The 23146-nt window shown below is 44.1% G+C and overlaps 1 protein-coding gene across 2 annotated transcripts in view; it reads right to left on the bottom strand.

Moving 5' to 3' along the window:
* Nucleotides 1-908: 908 nt before the first annotated feature.
* Nucleotides 909-23146, bottom strand: part of LOC148037101 (protein TOPLESS-RELATED PROTEIN 2-like) — a 55432-nt gene continuing 33194 nt past the window's right edge. For both annotated transcript variants that reach the window (XM_087676039.1, XM_087676037.1), the window contains exons 20-26: nucleotides 3998-4108; nucleotides 3708-3887; nucleotides 3392-3520; nucleotides 3125-3220; nucleotides 2824-3012; nucleotides 2526-2698; nucleotides 909-2442 (exon numbers count right to left, since the gene is read on the bottom strand). In XM_087676039.1, the coding sequence (XP_087532165.1) occupies nucleotides 2232-2442; nucleotides 2526-2698; nucleotides 2824-3012; nucleotides 3125-3220; nucleotides 3392-3520; nucleotides 3708-3887; nucleotides 3998-4108 (1089 nt within the window). In that variant the 3' untranslated portion in view covers nucleotides 909-2231. The remainder of the gene's footprint in view (nucleotides 2443-2525; nucleotides 2699-2823; nucleotides 3013-3124; nucleotides 3221-3391; nucleotides 3521-3707; nucleotides 3888-3997; nucleotides 4109-23146) is intronic.

Genomic DNA, 23146 nt, shown 5'->3' on the forward strand with positions numbered 1-23146 from the left:
ACTACAAGATATAGGGGTAGGTAAAAGGTTTATCAAGTATTTGGAAATGCTAGTGCCAAAGTTGTTGTATATGGGGAGTTATCTGCTTCCTTACCTATAGATCCATTAGATAAGGATGCCCACTAGTCCCCTTACTATTTTCCATATCTAGTGATGCCGTTGGCTGGCTAGGAAAAGAAGAAATTAGCAGGAAAAATGGCTGCCAAATGGACTGTCAAAGCCTTCCAGGATGAATAAGATGACTGAGCCATTCTAATCCTCATATAGATGTGTGACAATTTTCTTTTAGAAGGATACCCAAGATGGAAAGGGCACAAAGCAATCACAGTAGCTTTCAGCACAACTAAATCTGTAGTCAAAGGATGCTCAGAACTCATGAAGAGTATCTGGAGTGCATGGAGAGAACAATCCTATCACTAGTAATAAATTTGAGAAGCTATGTTTCACCCAACTTTTTGAGCACCCACGAGAAGAAGGTGTTCAGCACTCTACGAGCAAGCCCTCAATGTTATCAGGAAATGGGCACTTTACGACTACTATTATCAAAGACCTACTACTACTATTAGAGAATCCAGCATGCTGATATTGTTCATGATGTACATGGTTCTTAACTACAGTAGATAAAGCAATAAGCCCAAGGATAGCCTACCTGAAAAATAGTCCTTTTTTGTAACTTTTCCCTCTCTTTTTTAATACAATTTCACATTTACCTCAAAAAGAAATTGCCAAAATGACACACACACACTCTCTCTCTCTCTCTCTCTCTCTCTCTCTCTCTCTCTCTCATATTTAAGTCTTGTTCAATATAAACACCATTTTTTTGTTCTTCCCCACTGGGTACAATTAAAGATCTATTGAGCTTACCCATAGATTAATAAGACAAAACAGTATTTAACATGAATTGACAGACCTTGGTATGATCTTTTATTATGTATAACGTGTAGATTTCCAAATGGGGTGGTGCCATATCCAAGCACATTATTGGACTTTTAGAAGCCTAGCAAGTAAGATACCCACATTTTTTGTGAGGAAGGAAAGCACAAGAGCATGCCTCACTATGATTACTTTACGTTCCAGGCTTCCAGACGGTCAATACAATGTTGGGGATCGCACCACCCTAACCTTTTTGGGCACAAAATAATCACTACTAATAATCCTTAATACACCTTTCTTAAGATTGCAAATCATTGTCCTGCAGCAGCAGCTGCCTGATACGGAATCCAATCATCGCTTCCTTTGACAAATTACAATTGTCGATGCCAAGAAGAAGCAACCGAGCAACTGGCTACACGCACTCCCAGAGCACTCCAAGAACCATTTGGTTGTGTTGGAAAATCCAAAGAGAACCTGTATCATCGATTCTTGAGCTTTCACTTCTTGTACATCTCAAAGATTTCCCGTCCCAAAATGCTCTATTACGTCAAACCACATTAGGCTATCGATTGTCTACATGCCATGGAGCAGCCTCTTCCCAGCTTAGCTTCCAAGGACCTCCATGCCGGTCTCACAGAACCTTATTCCCAGTTTAGAAGAGCACCACAAGGGCGAAAACCTGAATTCCAACAAGAGGATTGCAGGAAACCAAATATGAAGAGTTCCAAGAAAATATGTGGCAAAGACGGTATCAATGATCCATTTTCACAGCTGGTCCATGCTGTATTCCTAAATATAAATATGTGCACCCACAGAATATATAAGTCAGGAAACTTTGGCATCATCCAGGATATGTATCTGGAACTCTCTCCAATCTGAAATCCTTGCCTTGGAGATCAAACTTAATTGTATATTTTTGAAGTGGAACAATTTAAGAGTTCTAATTACTCTCCTCAAAAGCTAATCTTTACAGATCTTTGCTTTTAGTTCTACAATAAATGTTGTACATTGATCTACTACTGTAAAAGTTTATTGTGCAGTCTTTTAGACTTGTGTACAAAAGTCACTGACCCCCTACAGTGATTTGAATGGTAGCAGACCCCAAAGCATTCCCATGCTCATTCTGTCTCATTACCATCTCCTTAACAACTTGAAAGGTTGATGGAAGGAACCACCTGTACGACAGTATTGGTCTGCAACCTAGTACCATGACATTTCAATTGGCGAAACCATTCCTGATCATCATCATGTGATGATGCAATGAACTCATAAGGTAGGCACGCAGATAGAGGGGGCCATTGCCAAGCTTGTTTGAAAAAAATGGTGCTACCTATCTTTCAGCTGCCGTCTTGTTGCTGTTATCTAGAAGCTTGTTCAGAAGTTTGATTTGCAACTACAGGTGTGGAGTTGGTGCTGCTTACAGGTCCGTTCTCTGCAGGTGGCTCAACTCCCCACCTCCCTTCAGAATCCAAAGGCTCTAGCACCTCCACACAACCATCACTCAATCCTAGGGAAAATTGATTCGGTTCGGATGGATGTGCAGCAACCACTGAGGGATATACATTTGAGCTGTCAAGATGCAACACAATTTCACAAAGTCAGGGTGCCCTGGAAGAAGCCATAGATTAACTGGTAGCAGTCATAATTCTTACCTGTTAACCCCTGGCCCCAAATAAACAGATGATGCCAATCGACACCTTGGCCATAAGGTCTCAGCTTCAAAGACTCCCACTGATCCGTCAATGAAGCTAGCAAAAACAAGTTGGCTGTCACAGGAGTATGTTGCACTGGCAATTAGTGAAGGCATAGAATCATGTGGTGTCCACTGCAAATCAAGCATTGACAGGTAAAACTCAGCTTGTTGTACTACCTGGGCTAAACCGATAAAACAAAGTCCAGTAGTAGTCAAAGCATCAAAACTCCTACTGCATTTTAGAAGGACACACTGACCTGTCTGATCCCCTCCATCTTTGAAGCATCGTAAATAGCCAACTGGCTCTCATGGACAACCAAAAGCCGGATCTGATCCTGGTGGAATTGTAGACAGGTATCACCTGTAGCAGTTGGAGGATGGCCAGTAGGGAACTGAACAGATTTGCTTTTCCTCTTCTCCCATCCATCCGTGCTCCATACACACAACTGCATGTTTACCCAAAATAATAATAATAATAATGAACAAATCAATCAATGCCAAAGATTACCACTCCTAAGAAATCAAGACAGATGGTGAAAGTGACATAAAGGCCCTCACCTGTGCATCAGCTCCAGCTGACACTAGCACATTCAAATTATTGGAAAATGCTAAACCTGTAATCCTTGTCTGGTGCCCTTTTAATGTACTTTTCACCTACACGTTCCAGAATAACACATGGCATTTACAGACAGTAAGGTCAGCAAAACTGGAGAAATGACAAATGACTGATAACAAATTAACTTATTCTCCTCATCAGCTCACAAATTAACGAAGTAAATGGCATTTTAAAGAGACAGAATAAGATGAAGAGACTAAATGGTTCACCTCGTCAAATTGAACATTATAAATCTGAATAGAAGAGTCTTCCATACCAACAGCAATGATGTTATTATCCTCTGGATGAAATGCAAGAAATGTCGCCGCCGGAGGCGGCTGCATAAAAGTTGTCATCACCTGATAGTTATAATTACAAACATGGATATCATTATCAAGGATTTGCCCATACTAGAAAATGCAGTTCAGCTTCAGCACTAAAAAGAGAAAAGAAAATAGTCGTGCCACTCAAAAGTCACATGGCTGGTATTTTTGCCTTATTTCAAACCAGTAATTTTGTCTAGTAGCACATGAAATTTATAACCACCTTGAATGTCATCATGTTGAACAAAGATACTTTGCCACCTGATGCTGACATAACATATGAATCATTGTTTGATAGTGCTATGCAAGCAACTGCTTCCTCAGAATTTGCTTCAGTAACATCATTTTTCATGATGATTCCACTTGCAGGTTGCCAGAGCTGTGGTGCCACACTAGCAGTAGCCTAACACACAGCATTTTTAGTGTCAATTTAACTGACTTCCTGAATAAGTTTGTTGCAGAATCTGTAAAAATGAAAACCATAAGGCATTTCAAGAAATTCATTAGATGAACCTTGATTGTGACATTGCGTTCATTGCGTTGCCATTTCCATAATTTGTGTACTGCATTGGCACAAAGAGCCAGCACAGCTGCTCCTGAATTTGTATAAATGAGCCTAATGACCTGCCAACAAAACTTCAGTCACACACACACGCACACTCACACACACACACACACTCTCTCTCTCTCTCACACGATGGGTCATATTAATTATGAAGAATGTACGAGAGTCACAAGTATCGCGCACACACTGGCTGAAAAGATGGCAAAATGAAAGGAAGCTAGATCACCCCTGGTAAGAAATAAATCTCTCTCTCTCTCTCTCTCTCTCTCTCTCTCTCTCTCTCTCTCCCCGTAAAAGTTAATTGTATTAATTACGAAAAAAGGTACAAGTTTACATGATTACAAGATACACGACGGCTCTAAGCCAACGTGTGTAAACTGTCAATACAAAACCAGGAAAGAGTTACACAAGTCATGGAAAAGATGCAGAGGAAATTGGCACATGCCAGGGAAGTAAGTCTTCCCGAGGGAGCAAGTCAGAGTGCCGAATGAGATCTATCTGCCAAAGCAAGAGGCCTTTAAGCCTGGCAATGTATCCCGGAACATTAGAGGCCGAATCAAAAAGAAAGGCATTCCGAGTGGTCCAATTGTGCCAACATCCCCAGTATCTAAGAAAGTGGAACAAGATCTTCATATGCAACTAAGCTGGTGTGGGGTATTTTGGGCGCACAAAAACCCAATCGAAAGGGCTTAGTGAGAAACCAACCACAGCTCGCCAAACCGCTGACAAAAGCAACCAGATATTCTTTGCGAGAGGGCAAGAAATAAATCGATGACGGGCCGATTCCACAATAGTGGTGCAGAAGAAACAATTTCCGTTAGAGGACGCTTGGAAAGGGCCGAGGCAAGAGGAAGACCACCAATCATTACCCTCCAAAGAAAGAACTTGCATTTGAAAGGTGTCTTGTTCAACCAGCCCTCCATCATAGTTGCCTTCCACCATGACTAAGATTTCCGCAACCCCCATGCACTATTAGTTTTAGTAACCAGCCATTGATGATCTTTAATCAGAAGATGGTACACCTGGTTAGCTAAGGCCTTTTCCAACTTCAACCAACCTGCAAGGACCCAATCCTGCCAAGGACGATCCACAGCAAGGGCAGGAAAGGATTGCCTGCTCTGGAGCACTAAAAAAAGCTGTTCCCATAAATCACAGTATCCACGAAGGATTCTAAAAAGCCTCCTGGCAGTACGAAACGATATGAAGACATTAGGACTGGCAAGGGTGGCGTCTGCAAACTGAAGTCAAGCCCAAACGGACCATGCAGTTAAATTTTGGTCTGAGCTCATGTTTGCCTTCCCATGAAAGTAATCTCGAGGCTGCCAACAATTCCAGTTGAAAAGAGTTAGTATGTAAGCGGTCCTCCGCTGGATGCCAACGCGCCTTCTGGAGAACCAATTGCCAAGAGCTGACCAAATGAACAAGCAGGGATGAGGAAGGACTTGAAAACCGAGAGTCTGCATTAAGAACATGCCACCAGGAGCTTCGAATTTGTGTATTACCATGCAGAAGCCCGCAGTCCTCAAGAAAATAACGGGCTATAACGGCCCACGGGTGATGCTCCACACACATGGCACGAAAAAGAGACCAACGAAGTGCCAGCATTGGCATCCAAAATAGCCCCACCACCCAGGCGTTTGGGGGTACATGTATGCGACCACGAAATCCACGAAATACCTGCATGCAATGAATCCTTCTTCCATAACATGAAACGAATGGGCCGAGTGAGAGCATTCAAAGTAGTACGAGTCCAAGGCAGCAATGGCAAGTAGTATGTGAGCATTGGCAACATAATTGTCTAAGCCACTTTGAGGCGAACATGGAAGGGCCAAGCTTGCGACTTCCAATACAGAAACTTAGCTGCTAGTTTCTGTGAAATCCACTGTAGTAGTTGTTTTGGCCGAACATCGGGTACCCAAGATGCCTGACAATGGAACCACGGGGAACAACCTGTCCCTGCCAACCCAATGACTGTAAATTGGACTCCGTGCAACTGAGAATGGCTGATTTGAAAGCATTGATACGAAGACCAGAAGCATGACCAAAGAGCGTCCAAACATCTAATGCCTTGCGAATATTGTCCTTGTCCACATGCAAAATCATAAAGCTATTATTAGCCAAAGATTGACTAATGAAGTGCTGACCAAAAGGAAGAGACAATCCGGCCAACTGAGTAGAAGCTGCTATGGAAGATAACATCGAAAGAACCAGATGAGTCGCCAGGGCAAAGAAGAGAGGACTCAAAGGGCAACCCTGTCTCACAGAACGTGCAAGGACAAAGGGATCTGTAAGACCACCATTTAGCATAACTCGCGAAGAAGCCGCAACACTAATGGTGTAGATCAAGCGGAACATCCGAGTACCAAAGCCCATAGTAGACATAAGTTCTGCAATGAAAGATCAGTCTAAATAGTCAAAAGCCTTTTCCAAATCCAATTGAATCAATACCACTTCCTAACTAGAGTGCCTTGCATAGTCAATAGCCATTTGCACATTTAAGATATTATGCAGAATGTTGTGGCCCTTAATGAAACCATATTGAAGAGGATGCACAATGGCCGGAAGATGCTTGTGGAGCCGATTCGCCAGCACTTTGGAAAAGATTTTATACATGGAACCCATCAAAGAAATTGGTCTCCAATGTTGCAACATCGACGGCAAAGGAATCTTTGGAAGCAGTTTGATAAGACCTTCTTTCCATGAGAAAGGCATGAATCCTGTTTCCCAAACCTGCTGGAACATAGCCGTCAATGGCTTCACCAGTTCGGTAGCAAAACTCTCAAAGAATTCATTGGTGAGACCATCCCAACCAGGACTTTTATCCTTAGGCAGGCGTAACAAAACATCCATAACCTCCTCCTCACAAATATCTGTCTCCAAAGTAGTTTGCATATCAAGTGGAACCTGATGTTAAACCAGATCATAGAAGACTGAACGTGCATGCGTAACCTGGTCAGAAGGTGACTGAGAAGAACCAAGAAGATCTAGAAAATAATTCCTGCGCATATTGACAATAGTCTGAGGGTCAATGACAATTCGACCTTCTAAATTCTGGAGTCTAGCCATATTTTCTCGAGCAAGAGAGGCATGCACTATCTTGCAAATTCTCAGTCAAAGTTTGCAATTTGGCCTGCTGATAAGATTTCAACTGAAACTCTTTAATAAGATCAGCCAAACGCATCGCCAGTGACAGCAGAAAGTCATCATCTGAAGTGTCCACCAGCAGAGAACGAACCAAAGCCAGTAAGTCCTCTGCTACGTGTCGACGCCACAGACAAAGAGAGGCATGGCGGATCCCATACTGCCAAGCAACCCGCTGCACATTAGAGAGCAATCGTTCAAAGGAAGCAGTGCCCTCAGCGGCGGCGAAGTCCAATAAAAATCTATCAATCAATTACTGCATATAGCCTCGAAAGATTGAATGCTTCAAATAAGACAAGTTGAAACGTAAAGGGAGTCTATCCAGCAATTGCATAAAAGGTGCAATGGGTTGTGCAAGTATCTCAAGCTGGAGAGGGAAATGGTCCGACAAGGCATATTGCTGCAAGACTGTCATTTCCAGCATCTTAGGAAGAAAATCATCATCCTACATGATGTACATTCGGTCCAACTGCGACCATGTAGTTGCATACTGCGCCGAATGGAAAGTAAACCCTGTAGAAGAAGGGTGTAGCCAAGACCATAGATCTTGCTTAAGTACAGCAAAGCCCAAACGCATTCCACACCCGACTTTCCGGAGTGTCCATCACTGAATGCCCCGAAGTGGACTGTGAAGAATCAACACACATTAAAATCCCCCATCAAAAAACCCCGTCTGCCAAGTGACAAGGAGGTCTTCAAAGTATTCCAAAGATCCCGGCGGGATAAAGGGTCATTCGGAGCATAGAGGCACAGCAACCATAAGATCTCTCCTTCAAATAAAACTTCAACTACCACAAAGCGGCCATGTACATCATTTTTAATAAGAACAGGCTGATATTTCTCATGTACAATCATAAGAACACCAGAATAATGCCCGGCGTGTGTCCTTGCATAAAACAAGCGAAACCCATGGCAATCCACAACTTTTCCTCCTTCACCATGACTCTTGTGCTCAACCGCACACAAGACATCCCACTGATTCTCATGCAGTACAGTCCATATGGCATGTTGCTTATGGCGAGAACAAATGCCACGCACATTCCACGTGGCTATCTTCATGTGTATTCAAAAAGAAAATCAGGAACGAGGCACCGCTTGCCTCAATTTAACCTTTTCTACTAGAATGTCAAGGACACCCTCATCCAAAAAATCAGCTAACACGGCAAAAGAGTTCTGATGGCCAGCTTTAGAGGTAGACGGAATATCCACTGTCTTGGGGATGGAACCGGCATAACGACGATCCCATGGTGTAATCACATTCCCTCTAGTATCAAAAGCCAGCTTAGCGGGTGGGCCCTTTGGACCGTCTATATATACTTTCCTAGTAGACTGATTACGGGGAGCAGAAGGAACCATAGTACGCACAGTGTGCTCCGAAGACAACATTTCTTTCCTACGCATATACGTGCGCATGGAATCTTGTGAAACATTAGGCCCAGGCCAGCATCAAACTTTTTACCTTTTTTGGGACGTGCCTCTACCCAATCATTGCCACGGGAATCCAAACCCGAAACAGGTTGTTTACCTTTATCCAAAACTTTAGGTGGCTGGGTTGCATCCTGTGATGGAGCATCAAGCACCATGTCTTCCATAGGTAGCACAACATGCTCATTATCTGAAGACGGTTGCTTCTCTGGGCATTCGGCCATAAAATGCTCAAATTTTCCACACGAAAAGCAATGTCGTGCAAAGTTGCCCCATTTCAAACGAAAGTGCAAAGGATACATGCCAGAGCAATTAATACGAAGCCATGCAGGCCTTCTCCTAGTAATGTCCCATAACATACGCAAACGGTTACGATTCATGGCTCTTAGGCTCGGGGGGACCAGAACAGTTCCCACAACGGCCATGGCATCCTTTAACAAAGGCCAATAGACAGCTGGGCAATTTTCCACTTCAACCCACATCGGGCATTCACGTTGAAGCAGGGCGCTGAAAGTCTGCCATAGGGCGCCATGGCACAACATGGACCAAACGGCGATCAAAGAACAATGGCAATTTAGACAGGAGATCAGCGCGATGCTTCTCCGATGTCAACAGCACCTCATAGAAGCCGCGGGGCCCAACAAAAATCTCCTCAACACACTCCCCTTGTAGTAAATGGTGCAACCACTTGCGAATATGGGAAAGCACTGGGATCCTGCCAGTGAAGAAGAGTATAACAGTACGGTCATAAAACACCGAAAAAAAGCGCAAGACATTTTTCGAGTCCACCGTGGCTTCCAGAACATCTTCAGATCCAGAGTCAAAAAAAGCTTCATGATTATGTTGAACATAATCGCCAAGCAATGTTGGCAAACTCCAGCAAATGCTCCCAGTCAATATCCTAAGAATCCACTGAATCAAAGGCAACCTGAGCATAAGAACGTTCCTGATGACCCATTGTCTCTTCTGAAGTATACTTGGAATGTTTACCCGCAGGCTGAAAGTCAGGACCAGGAGGCATCTCCTCTGTGCAAGGAACCATATCCTCTGGTTCCTCTGTATCAGAATCCGGACCAAGGGCTGCCACCGTTTGGTCGATGAAAGCCATATCTAGACCAGCCATGCTTCCCTCCTCTGTGTGTGTGTGTGTGTGTGTGTGTGTGTGTACAGATCTGTGGGCACGCAAGTCAAGACACTACCTCTCTGACAACTGTCGGACTTAGGGTTTACAACAACTGTCTCTCTCTCTCTCTCTCTCTCTCTCTCTCTCTCTCTCTCTCTCTCTCTCTCTCTCTCTCTCTCTCTCTCTCTCTCTTTTTCGTAAAAGGTAATTGTATTAATTACGAAAAAAGTACAAGATTACTTGATTACAAGATACATGACGACAATCTAAGTCATCATGTGAAGAGATTCTAAGAACTACAAGTTACAACGTCATGGCAAAGATGCAGAGGAAATTGCCCTATGCCAGGGACGTAAGTCCTCCCTAGAGAGCAAATCAGAATGCCGGAGAAGATCCAATTGCCAATACAAGAGGCCCTTAAGCCTCGCAATATGCCGCTGAATATTATAGGCGGAGTCAAAAAGAAAAGCATTCCGAATGGTCCAGTTATGCCAGCAGCCCCAATATCGAAGAAAATGATACACAAGCTTCATATGTGGCTGTGCAGGAGCGGGGTATTTGGGCTGTCCGAAAACCCAATCAAAGGGGCGCAGGGTGAAACCAACCACTCCTTGCCAAACAACCGACAAAAATAACCAGACTTTCTTTGCGATGGGGCAAGAAATAAATCGGTGGCGGGCGGATTCCACAGCAGTGGTACAAAAGAAACAGTGGCCATTGGAGATTCGTCCCTTGGAGAGAGCCGAAGCAAGCGAAAGACCACCAATCATCATTCTCCAAAGAAAAACTTTACATTTGAAAGGTGTCTTGTTCAACCAGCCCGCCATCACAGTTTCCCTCCGCCATGACCGGGATTTACGTAATCCCCATAAAGCATTCACTTTGGTGACGAGCCATTGATGATCTTTAATCAGAATATGATACACTTGGTTAGCAGAAGCTTTGCTTAAAGTCAGCCGGCCTTGTAGGTCCCAATCCTGCCAGGGATGATCCGAAGCAAGGGCAGGAAAGGGTTGTCTGCTCTGGAGCACCCTCAAAAGCTATTCCCATAAAGGCCTGTATCCACGAGGGATCCTGAAAAGCCTCCTGGCTGTACGAAAAGATATAACCACATTGCGACTGGCAAGGGTGGCATCCGCCACTGAAGACAAACCCAAACGGGCCATCCGGTTGAATTGTAGTCTGAGGTCCTGTTTACCTTCCCAAGCAAGTAAGCGCGAGACTGCCAGCAACTCCAATTGAAAAGAGTTAGTAGCTAAGCGATCCTCCGCTGGGTGCCACTGAGCCTTCTGGAGGACGTGTTTCCAGGAGCACACCAAATGCGTAAGCAGCGACGAATAAGAACTGGAGAACCGCGAATCAGAATTAAGAACATGCCACCAAGAACTCCGGATCTGGGTATTGCCATGTTGAAGCCCCTGGCCCTCAAGGAAATAACGAGCTATATCGACCCATGGATGATGATCCGAGCACATGGCGCGGAAAAGCGACCAACGGAGTGCCTGCATGTGAGTTTGGGCATCTAAAATAGCTCCGCCACCCATGCATTTGGGGGTGCACGCATGCGACCACGAGATCCAGGAAATACCTGCATGCAATGAGTCTTTCTCTCTCTCTCTCTCTCTCTCTCTCTCTCTCTCTCTCTCTCTCTCTCTCTCTCTCTCTCTCTCTCTCTCTCTCTCACACACACACACACACACAGAGCAGGGCGATGCAGGAAGGAAGGTTGCACGCCAGTAAGCTTGGCAGGTCGGGAGGGTATTCACAGGTAAGAAAGGGCAGGGTTCGATGTTACGGGCAGGGCAGAGCGGACTCTGCGTAAATGACGTATAGGGCAGGGCGCAACCCTAACGAGGTAGGTTAGGTCTGGGTTCGAAGCAGAACGGCAGTCTCTCTCTCTCTCTCTCTCTCTCTCTCTCTCTCTCTCTCTCAGTGCGGAGGAAGAAGAGGGTATACTTGGCCAAGTTAGAGCATAGTTTTTACCAACTATACTTGGGGTAGGACAACAAGGTGGCATGGAAGGCATTTGCACTACATTAATTCCCACTCTCATTTCCATTTACAGCCCCAAAAATGCCTTATTTGAATTATTCCTTAGTACGTGGGCACTGCCCATGCCAAGACAAGCAGAGTGCCACCCTAGACTTCATTAGGAATAGTGCAGAAGATGGCACCCTTAGAAACAATGTGGGGGAGCTTCGACTACTTTGGGAGGTCCTGTCAAGGATGAAGGATGCTCTCTCGAGGATGAAAGAAAGCACCGAATATTCTAGCAAGGCTCTCTGAAGGATAAGGGAGAACCTCCGAAGGCTCTCGCAAGGAAAGTGCGAGGTTCAATGTAATTCATTTTATGAGAAATGCCAAGTTTCCTCCTGTGCAAGTAGGAAAGTCTACATAGGCATAGGTGAAGGGGTAAGGCAATGTTCCTTCATGGACTTCCACAAAGAATCGATAAAGTGCCACAAGCAACGCTCATGCACTAACTACAAGAGTTGGGGGTCCCTATAGAGGTGCAATCCTGGCATTGTTCAACAAGTGTGAACTCCAAGAGGGATGTGAAAGGAGATTGTCAACGGTGTTGGATGGAAGCAAGCTTTCCCCCTTTCACCCACTCTCTTTGGGCTATACATTGATGAGATATCAAACTATATTGACATATTGGGAGGAGATAGACTTAGCCTTGGGGGAGTATTGAGACCTCTACTACTATATGCAAATGATATTGTTCCTATTTCAAACACCCAAGAGGGGTCGTAGTTGCACCTAGATGCACTACATGTCTTGTGCCAACAGAGCAACCTCATAGTGAACCTTGGGAAAACCAAGGTTATGGTGTTTACCACCTCCACCCAGTGGATTAAGTGATCAATACTCCATTTACATATGGCGTGGAGATAGTGGATCAAATCGAGAGATACATCTATCTAGGGACTACTTTTGGGAATAGTGTCCATTAAAGAGTTCCTCTTTCAAGAAGTGTTAACTAACCATCTACTCGTGTAAAGCATGGAAGTGTCAACTAACCAACAACAAGTGTAAAGCATGGAGGCTCAACCATTGATGCTAGTAGAAACTATTGAATCATTTTGATTTGACAAGGAAAAAGGTAACAAACTTAAACCAAAAAGGACTATTGTAAGTATTGCTTTTGTATATAATTTGAGTTCCACTGACAAATTTGGGGTGGAGATTTCATGTTTCAACCCACCCTCATGCCTTGAAATTAGGACAGAGACCTAAAACATAACTGAATACCATCCGTGAAGCTTTCTTGGAATTTGTCCACCTAGACCACATGGTACACTAACGGAGTTTGCCATTTGCTCTCAGGGCAATGCTTGGTTTAGGTCCTCACTTGCAGGTGATTCATATATATCATACCAAGAAAATTGAAATAAACATGTAAATAGCCTATCTACAATATGGACTGAGTCAAGTTGCAACATCATGATTCTCAGTTCAAAACAAACCAACAAAATGTCAAAATTGAGAATGAATCATAATATATCAAATAACTCCTAAATGAGACTACAGTCGTATAATAATCAACTCTCACCTCACGAGTCATTACACATCATCATCATCATGTTTAACATTGCCCAATAATTTTTGTCAAAAAAACCATGTTTTGGATTCCAACTTTTTTTTTTTAAAACCACGTTTTTTACTCTCAAAAACGTTTCATACTTTAAGAAACGTTTCGTAAGTTTCAAATTGAAAGAAACACATTTCTTAGCTGCTATGAAAAAAACCATGCAACAACAATATCAACTTCCTCTTTTTTTTGTGCCTCCCAAACAACATCAAGAGCGCACTGTCACCTAGGAGGATCAACCGATGCTTGCCCACCTAATGTTCCTATCCTAGATGTACCTTGAATAGATTAAGTAACATTAGCACTAGATGGTGTACGAGATACCTAAGAGGTTGATGCCGTCGCAAATGTAGAAGGGTTGACGCCTAGTGCATGTGGTGCTCTTCTCGCAGAAGACGAGGCTTGTAGCCGGCATCCTTCTATGTGAGCTCTCTTCTCTTCTCAGGAGTCACGTTAGGGCAGTATTGCACCTCATATCCTTTAATGTGTAGGAAGTGAGCTCGAACTTTGCTTGTTCCACTCGTGCGCCGATATGGGCATAATTTACATGTCCATGCGCGAGATTCTCCCCACTTCTGAGATGCTCAGCATGTACTTCATCCCTCCAAGACCATGTGTCAGCTCTCCTACTTCTTCTGTCATGATGACCACCTCAACGAGAGTGGTTATCCTTTGCTCGGGATGTTGATGCCACGAGAATCTGAGATGATGAGAAATATAAAAGATTAAAACAGGTTACGAGAGAGAGAGAGAGAGAGAGAGAGAGAGAGAGAGAGAGAGAGAGAGAGATTGATACTTGGGATAGGTTACCACTACAGCCTGTGACACAGACACAGAGAGAGAGAGAGAGAGAGAGAGAGCGCAAAGGGAATCGACTGAACTTTGAATCCCTCATTTTTTAATCACACGTGTCATCTTGCATCATAAAGGTCCGTCATGTTTCTAAACTTTCGCAAGCCGGTTGCAATCCGTCCAGTGTGACATTTCACCTTCCACTCTGTCACATTGTGACAAACAAAAAGTGGTGCACATCTAAAAGTGACGTGTCCTGTCACGGATCCGTCTTAGAGACGATGTCACGGCATCCCAAGGGTCTGTCCCGCCCATTCCCTGTGACTACGGCCTTAAGTCCTCACGAGAAAACGGAGGCTCTAAGCCGTCACGAGGCAATAAGTCCTCTTGGAGACCATTGCACTACGCGGAGGTTTTCCCCACCCATTTTTGGGTCCAATGGTTACCACGGCCCCAATCTCCTCCACTGTCCACTCCATTGAGAACCCACAACTATTCCCCACCCTTGGCTCACCTTGAGCCTCCTTCTATCCCCCTCTTCTACTTGTTGGGGGTAAAGGGGCCTGTGCCTAGCCACCCGTGTATTACTACACTGACAATACTTGTACACTTGCACACTATAAGCAGTGGGCGCCCATCACTGTCACTTTATTCTTTATTCTTTATTCTTTCAATAACATTCGAATAAGGGAAGGCTAGTCATACATTGTGACTATTGGAGTTCCCACATCTTGTGTGTCTCTCTCTCTTGCTCTTGCTCCTTCCACCATAGCTCTGATGGACCTTCACATGAAGGAAGGGACTTCTACGTCTGCACATTTGTATGAGTTTCACTCCATCATCAGCCATCTAGCTTCGCAAGAGATTGACTTCAAGGATCCTTTGCATCTTTTATTTCTATTTGGCACTCTACCTAAGTCATGAGACACTTTCGGTACGTCTCGATGTGCTAACACCTCAAAGGATGGGCTGAAATTGCAGGATGTTGAGAGTGCCCTCTTGATCAAAGAGGTTAACAGAAAGAATGTAGATGCTTCCCATACCACATGCATTGACTGTAAGAGACCAGCAAGATGGAAACGGCCACGGTAGAGACTCTCGAAGGTCTCAATCTAGCACACATGGACAATCTCGCAATAAGTCTCATGGCCCTAAGTCCAGTCTTACTTGTCATTATTGTGGAAAAGCATGAGTAATCATCAATGAAGGTGGCAAAGTACTTCATACCACCTCGTGACTGTCAGGGCATGGGAGCACATACATCCGAATGGACAATGGGCAAGAGCCAAAGGTTCACCCATGTGCTTCATGCACCAGACTTTTTATCCATACTACAGGTGTGTGTACCATGTAAACAATGATCGCAAAACACAAAATACTCTTAGTCTAGGGATAGAAGATATTGCAAACTGGTAAGCATTTTTTAGCTAAGCAGGTTTACTGTAACACTTTTGGGCTAAGATAGTTACTACTACCATATACTTGATTAACAAGTCCCCTTGCACTACTATTGATTGCCAAGATGCAGAGGAGCTCTGAACTAGGAAACCTCCATCATATGCTCATTTGCGAGTCTTTGGTTATGAGGCATTCTACCATGTTCATAAGGACAAGCGCAATAAGATGGATCCTAAGTTTGTGAAATGCATCTTTGATTATAGGGATGCAAGTGAGATGAACTATTGCCTATTGGGTCCGCAAGCTCGTCGGGTTATCCACAACCATGATGTAGTTTTCCATGAGAAATAGATGCATAAGCAACCTAGGCAGTTGAGGCACACCAGGGGATCTTTTAGAAGAATCCTCTTGCTCCTATATAGCCAACTAGACAGCCTGTAACAATTGATGCTCTAATGCCCAAGATCCACCTATTGTGCAGAATCAGCCTATTTTGAGATGCTCTACTAGAGCTTGCTGTCAGCTTGACCGCTCTACGCCCTCAATGGATTATATTATGGTGACAGATACAAGTGAGCCTCCTCTCTTATGTTGAGGCCATGCACAGAGATAATAATCACTCATGGGATAGGGCTATGCAATTAGAGTTTAACTCCTTACAAACAAACCATACGTGGGATTTGGTTCCTTTGCCTAGTGGCAAGAAAGCATTGCTATGCGAGTGGGTATACAAGTTGAAAAATATCCTTGGATGCCCCATGCCAGCTTATAAGGCCAGATTGGTAGCTAAGGGTTTCAAGCAGAAACATGGTGTTGACTTCGATAAAGTATTTTCTCTTATGGTCAAAATGACGGCCCGACGCTTGGTACTAACATTGGTTACTCAACTAGATCTCGACAGTTTATCAAATGGATATAAAGACGGTTTTTCTACATGGGGACTTGCATGATGAGACTTGTATGTAGCAACCTAAGGACTTTGAGGAATAAGACAGGGAACACCTAGTGTGCAAGTTGAGAAAGAGCCTTTATGGCCTTAAGTAGACACCTAAGGAATGGCATCACAAATTTTATGCTTTTATGCATTCACAAGGATATAGCCATAGTGCTATGGATCTGTATATACGTGAAGAAGACTCGTGATAGTAGCCTTATGATTTTAGTACTCTATGTGGATGATATCCTTATTGCTGGGAGAGCTCATGATAAGATGGATGCCTTAAAAACTCAGCTCAAGAAGAGCTTTGAGATGAAGGACATGGGACAAGCCTCGCATATTCTTGGGATGTGCATCATGTGCAATCGCTCTAAGGGGCTCCTTTATCTATCACAGAAGTATATCCAAAAAGTCCTTGAAAGGTTTCGTAAGTAGGATGGTAAGCCCATTGGCTATCCTCTTTCTTCTCATGTGAAGGTTAGTCAAGCCGATTGTCCACATTTTGATGGGAACAGAAAGCCAAGATGGCCAAGATCCCTTATGCATCTACAATGGGCAGTTTGATGTATGCCATGATAGCCACTCATCCTAACATCGCATTTGTAGTGGGAGTTGTGGCACGCTATATGGCTACACCTAGTAGACGGCATTGAGATGTCGTAAAGGGTATCATGAGGTACTTGAAGGGTACAACAACTATGTGCATATGTTATGGTAGCCAGGATACAGAATTCATGGCATACACTGACTCTGATTATACAGGACATATAGATAGTCGGAAGTCCATCTCTGGCTATGTCTTCACCTTTGCTAGAGGTGTTGTTTCTTGGATGTCTAGGGTGCAATAATCCACGGCTCTCTCTACTACCAAGGCCAAGTATGTTGCAGCTACTAAGGCTTGTAAGGAGGCTCTCTAGTTAGGCCATCCAAACCTTGGTATTACTAATGTGGTTCTGACACTACATTCCAATTCTATAAGTGCTATTCAATTGGCTAAAAATCTAGTCTTCCATGCGAAGAGAAAGCACATTGACGTACATTACCACTTTATCCGAGAGGTTGTTGAGAAAAAGTCCATTGAGCTTGTCAAGATCTCAACTGACCAAAATCTTGCAAATCTACTCACCAAAAGTCTCTCAGCGGAGCATTTTGCCTTCCTTAGAAAGTTAATGGGCGTTGGATGAGATGACATCTTTCCTCATCCTGTTGTACTTATGTACATTTGTACTTTGTCACTTTTTCCTTGTTCTCTCCTCACTAGGGGCACATTTGCCTTTAAGTGGGAGGCTGTTGGGGGTAAAGCACCTATGCCTAGCCCCCCCTATATTACTACACTGACAGTACCCGTACATTTGCACATTGCACGCGGTAGGCGCCCATCATTGTCACTTTATTCTCTATTCTTTCAATGACATTTGAATAAGGGAAGGCCGGTTACACATTGTGATTATTAGAGTTTCCACTCTCTCTCTCTCTCTCTCTCTCTCTCTCTCTCTCTCTCTCCAACATAGCTCTTGCTTCCACTCAAGGCTCACTCCCTTCACTACTTAGTTTAAGAAGCCACCTCTGGGCACTCTTTGACTTTTGCTCCTTTGGAGTCCCAAATATCCTCTTCGGCATGACTGGTGATACTTCCTTCGTCATTGGATATTTCATAATCTCTGTGATCCACCCTATCTCTCCCAGAGGGGGTACAAAAGGGGATCCTTTTCCTTCCCCCTCAAAGGGGCATCTCTCTTTTCTTAATCTTTAGAGGGGGCTTCTTCATCTTAAGTTTTAGAGGGGAATCCTACTACTCTCGAAGTTCTTCACCCACCATCTTTTACTTCCAAGGTTTGGTTCTCTTTCGAGCAGTTTTACCTCCACTGAAACCCAACATCTAGAGGATCTATCTTGGATTGAGACCCTCGGATTTTCGGCAATAACTTTATGGCTAGGCGTTTGTATTTCTTACAACATGGTGTAGCAAAGCTAGTGGCCTCTCACTTGAGGTGGTGTTTCAGATTTTCCCACTCAACCGGTCTCCTAACTATCTTCACACGTCTCCTTTCAGGTGGCATTCTTGGATTAGAGGGCGGATCTTCTTCTCTTCACCTCACTCCTCTTTTTGCACTCCTTTTTGGGCCTAAAAGGGGTTGTTGAGAAACCACATCATTCAATACTATTTCCCTTCTTTATCCTCATTTTTGGTTTCCGATTCCAGCCCCAAAAAAGCTTTCTAATGTCTTCCGAGAGAGTCGGAGTGCCGCTCGAAAGACTTCAACGGTTGAGATACAAGACTATTCGTGCCTATATATTCAGCACCTCCCATTCATTCTTCAACACTTCTTCATCACACTCACTCACTTCATGAGATCACTCTCTCTCTGTTCTCTCCTTCCACCATCATCTCCTCTTGCTACCAAGCACCAGCCTCCACCACCATCTAGGCTGTGTTTTGGTAGTAGTCGCCCTTCTCTTTTGCTTGCACTCATCCTCCACAATAGGTGATAGCTTCCTTGAGCCCTACACCTTGCGTTTGGTGCTCACCCTCACCTAGCTTCCACTTTCACCAACCTGGTGACAACTCTTATCACTCAAGTGTCATCTCAGAGTCTGCATTTTGCACTACGGCACTTCCTCCAGCATCTAGCATAAGGCATTATCAATTGGCATCATCATTTCCAAGCCTTGGATCCTTGCATTTAAAATCTTGGTGCTTCCTCCATAGTTGGCAACCTTCTCCTCTAGTTGGCGTCAAACTCAGAAGCATTGTTGCTTGCCTTTGGGAAACCTAGCACCTTCCTCCCTCTCTTGGCGACTTCCCTTCATCAATCGTCATCTTCAAAGATTGCCTTGATTTGCATTTTGCAATCCCTGGCCTCCAAACTCCTCCTCCTCCATCGCGTCACTCCCCAAAAGCTTGCATCCGCTCTTCAAGGCTGTATCTGCACGTTCAGAGGCTCCTCACCTTTTGACAGCAACCTTCTTGCTCTAGACATCACCAGTCATCATTCTTGCATTGCAGATTTAGAGGCTCCTCTTCGACGAGAGTCTCCTTACTGTTGAGCTAAGAATGCATTAGCTTCACTTAAGCAGCCCCAAAACATGCTTAATTAAGGAAGAAATCTTGTTTATATAAAAAAGAAATGCATTCCTAGAGAGTCTTTCTATCCCATAAGCACAAATCCACTTGGGAGGGCCCAAACTTTCTATAAATAGGTATGCTGTCCTCCATTCAGTCCTAATCTCGTTTTTGCAGGTTTCAAGTGTTTTCAACTTGCTACGCATACCCCGTTCGCAGAGGACATCACAGTCCAAGCTGTCTATTGCAGTCTTCACTCATATGGCACCTATTTCCAGCCCTCCATCATCAATTTGCTGCCGTTTTCGCCCAGGCAACTGCTGCTGTCTACCCATCCAGCTCTCGTACAGCCTGCCACATCAGCATACTACTACATTTGCAAGCCCTAGCTGCTGCTCTGAATATTTTCTCTCTCCTCCAGCTGTTGCCATCATCTCCTCAACCTATCACTGTTATTTTCTCTCTCCTACAGCCTATGTTTGCTATTTTCCCTCCTATAGCCTACGTTGTTGTTTTCTCTCCTACCAGCTACGTTCACTGTTTTCTCTCTCCTCACCTACGTTTTTAGTCTTTCTCTCTCCTCACTTGGGTTTTTAGTATTTCTCTCTCCTCACCTGCGTTTTTAGTGTTTCTCTCTCCTGCACTACCGTCTACATCAAATCTAGCATTCCTTGCCGGTGTTCGACATGTGGAGGCTGCCTTGTTGCGATTTGAGATCGGTTTAGAGTACGACACTCTCCAACTCATTACCCCTGCCCTAATCCTTGAGATATAGGAGTCCGAGTTTGTGCTTTGTCGTACCATGTTATTTGTGTTTGTGTTAGGGTATTTTCTTCACGTGGTATCAAAGCCGAGTTCTCTGAGAGAAACCTAGGCCTTGATCTGAAAGCTCTACACAAGAAGCAAGAGCAACAAAAGGGAAAATGACTTTGAACACTACTTCCACACCACTTCTCACATCCAAGCTAAATCCATCGAGGAACAAGTCGTAGTGAGTGTCACAGCTTACTTCACAAGCTCCTGACATGGTTGTACAGACATTGGACTACCATGGAGTTCCACGACCTTACAAGATTACTACAACTGAGTACAATCTCATTTTGATGCATAGAGCCCAGCAACAGATAAAAGATAAGTCTAAATTTCACCCATTAGATTTGGTGCACCGAACTACTAACCATGCAAGAAGGGCGGAATCTCCACTTAGGACTAGCCATCCACAAGTGCAAACTGGCATAGAGTACACTCCATTGTCTTCATACTTATTCTCTCTAGTGCTAGGTATGTCTACCATTTCAGATTATATTGATGATGATTCCCCTTCTCCTATTGGTATGGATGATTTTCATGATAAAGAACGAATGCAAAACAACTTTTGGCTTGTGAGTAATCAAGAAAACAAATATTTCTTTATGAACTCAAGCCTAGGTAAGCAATTGAAACAAGAAACTGTGAGTACTTCTTTCACTTCTTTTCCTTCAAACAATTTTGTTTTCAAAGGTCAAAATGAAGTAGGTCCATCTTCGTCATCATCATTTCAATTTAATGCATTTAATGGACAAAAGAAACCCACATTGTTTTCACAAATCCATTTAATCTCCCTCCCATCCCACCCTCTTATTCCACTACCACATCCTTTCATTCTTCAAACTTAGACACAGCTGTTAGGACCTCATCTCTTCCTTAGCCAGGTGGTGTTTCCCCTTTTCCTCACACACTTTCAGGATCATTACAACCTGGGTTTGCCTCATGGCATTACCTAGTGGACTCTCTGGTCATTATGCTATGTCCTAGCCGCTATTTGGACAAGGCTTACATATCCCAATGCCTCCACCTCCACTAGCACCTGATGGAAACATTCATGTTTTAGTGCCTCCACATCAGTCGGTACTCATTGGACACTCACAACCTATTTCTACCTACCAACCTCTTCCCCCTCCTCGTTATTAGACACCTCCACTACCACCACCACCACCATCTTATCCTCCACATCCATGTTTAACTCTAGAAGGCTTGTCTAACTGGTCTGCAGAGGCCCACATCGTCTCCGTAGAGACGTCCGATGTGAGTCTTATCCACATCTGTGAGTTGCCTCCCAATGAGGTTACCACAAAGGCCCACTCGTTACACACGAGCACATCAACACCTATTTGGATTGTGGACAGTGGAGCTACACATTGCATGACTCCTATAGAGGACATCTTCCGTACCCGAGCCCTTGCAGCCAAGCAAGTCCATGTAGGAAACAACTCCCCGGTCATGATCGAGACTCAAGGTTGCATCAGTTTTCCCACTAAGGGTGCAGATCTGGCTTTGTTAGACAATGAATACTATGTCCCTCAACTTGGAGTGAACTTGTTATCTATTCAACAGCTTTGCTGATTGGGGCAAGGAGTTTTCTATACAACAACCACAGTCGAGGTCCTTGACTCTCTAACTAGTTTAGTGATTGCTTGCGTGAGGCACAACCTAATAGCCTATACCACATGACCTAATTCTTTTACCGAGCTGGCAACCGAGGGCTCTATGTTCCATAGCTTCCAGGCATTAGCCACATATCAGGAGCCTACGAACAATGAGCATCTTTGGCATTTCCGCCTAGGGCATCTTGCCTATAACTCTCTTTATGAGTTGTCTCGCCGTTAGAAGGTTAAGGGCCTTCCTCGCTTAAAGCTAGCTCAAGATGTCTGTAAAGCATGTTAGCTTAAGAAGCAATAGCGTACCCCATTTCCTCAGCAATCTACACATAGAGTTGAGACGTCTCTTAGATTGATTCACGTTGATCTTTGTGGGCCAACATCCACTGCCACCTTGAATGGTAGGTTGTAATTATTTTTTATAGTAGATGATCATTCGAGATACATGTGGGTTTACTTCCTCAAGCATAAGTCTGATGCTTTCACGTATTTCTTTGCTTGGGTGCTGTTGGTTCATAACCACATGGGTCGTCGTGTTGATTGCATGAGGAGTGATAGCAGTGGTGAGTTCATCTCTCACGAGTTTTCTGAGTTTCTACAGCAGCATGGCATATCTCGCCAGCTCACCTCTACCAATTCCCCCTCTCAAAATGGAGTCGTAGAGCATAGGAGTTGGATAGTCATGAGACTGGCACACTCTATGCTATTCGCAGCAGAGCTCCCTGAGTACCTTTGGATTGAGGCTACTAACACTGCAGTGGTGTACATCCTCAATCAATGCCCGATTGTGGCTCTTTCTCAGAAGACCCCGTACAAGGCATTCTTTGGCTCTCGGCCTATCAAATCCCACTTCAGAGTCTTCAGGTGTCGTGCATACAGACACACACCTGATGATAAAATAGGAAAGCTTTCTCTCCAAGTTGATCTCCTTATCTTTATCAAATATTTCTCTGAAGCGAAAACCTACCGTTTGTTTGATCCTTATGAACAATGTGATCGTTAGGAGGGACATTATCTTTGACGAGAGGGATATCGGATAGTCCTCTGTACCGGATTCCAATCCGATTCCTCCTTCCACATCATTGGACATCATGCCTACTGAGCATGGTCCACTACCCGCTTTCTAACCTACCTGCGGATTCTTCATCTCCCAAGGTCCCTTTGCGAGATTCATTACCTCGCAGGTACCAACAAACCATACGAGA

This window comes from Lygodium microphyllum, chromosome 4, assembly GCF_053477565.2.
Source record: "Lygodium microphyllum isolate KBCC chromosome 4, Lygodium_microphyllum_v1.1.10, whole genome shotgun sequence".
Taxonomy (NCBI): domain Eukaryota; kingdom Viridiplantae; phylum Streptophyta; class Polypodiopsida; order Schizaeales; family Lygodiaceae; genus Lygodium; species Lygodium microphyllum.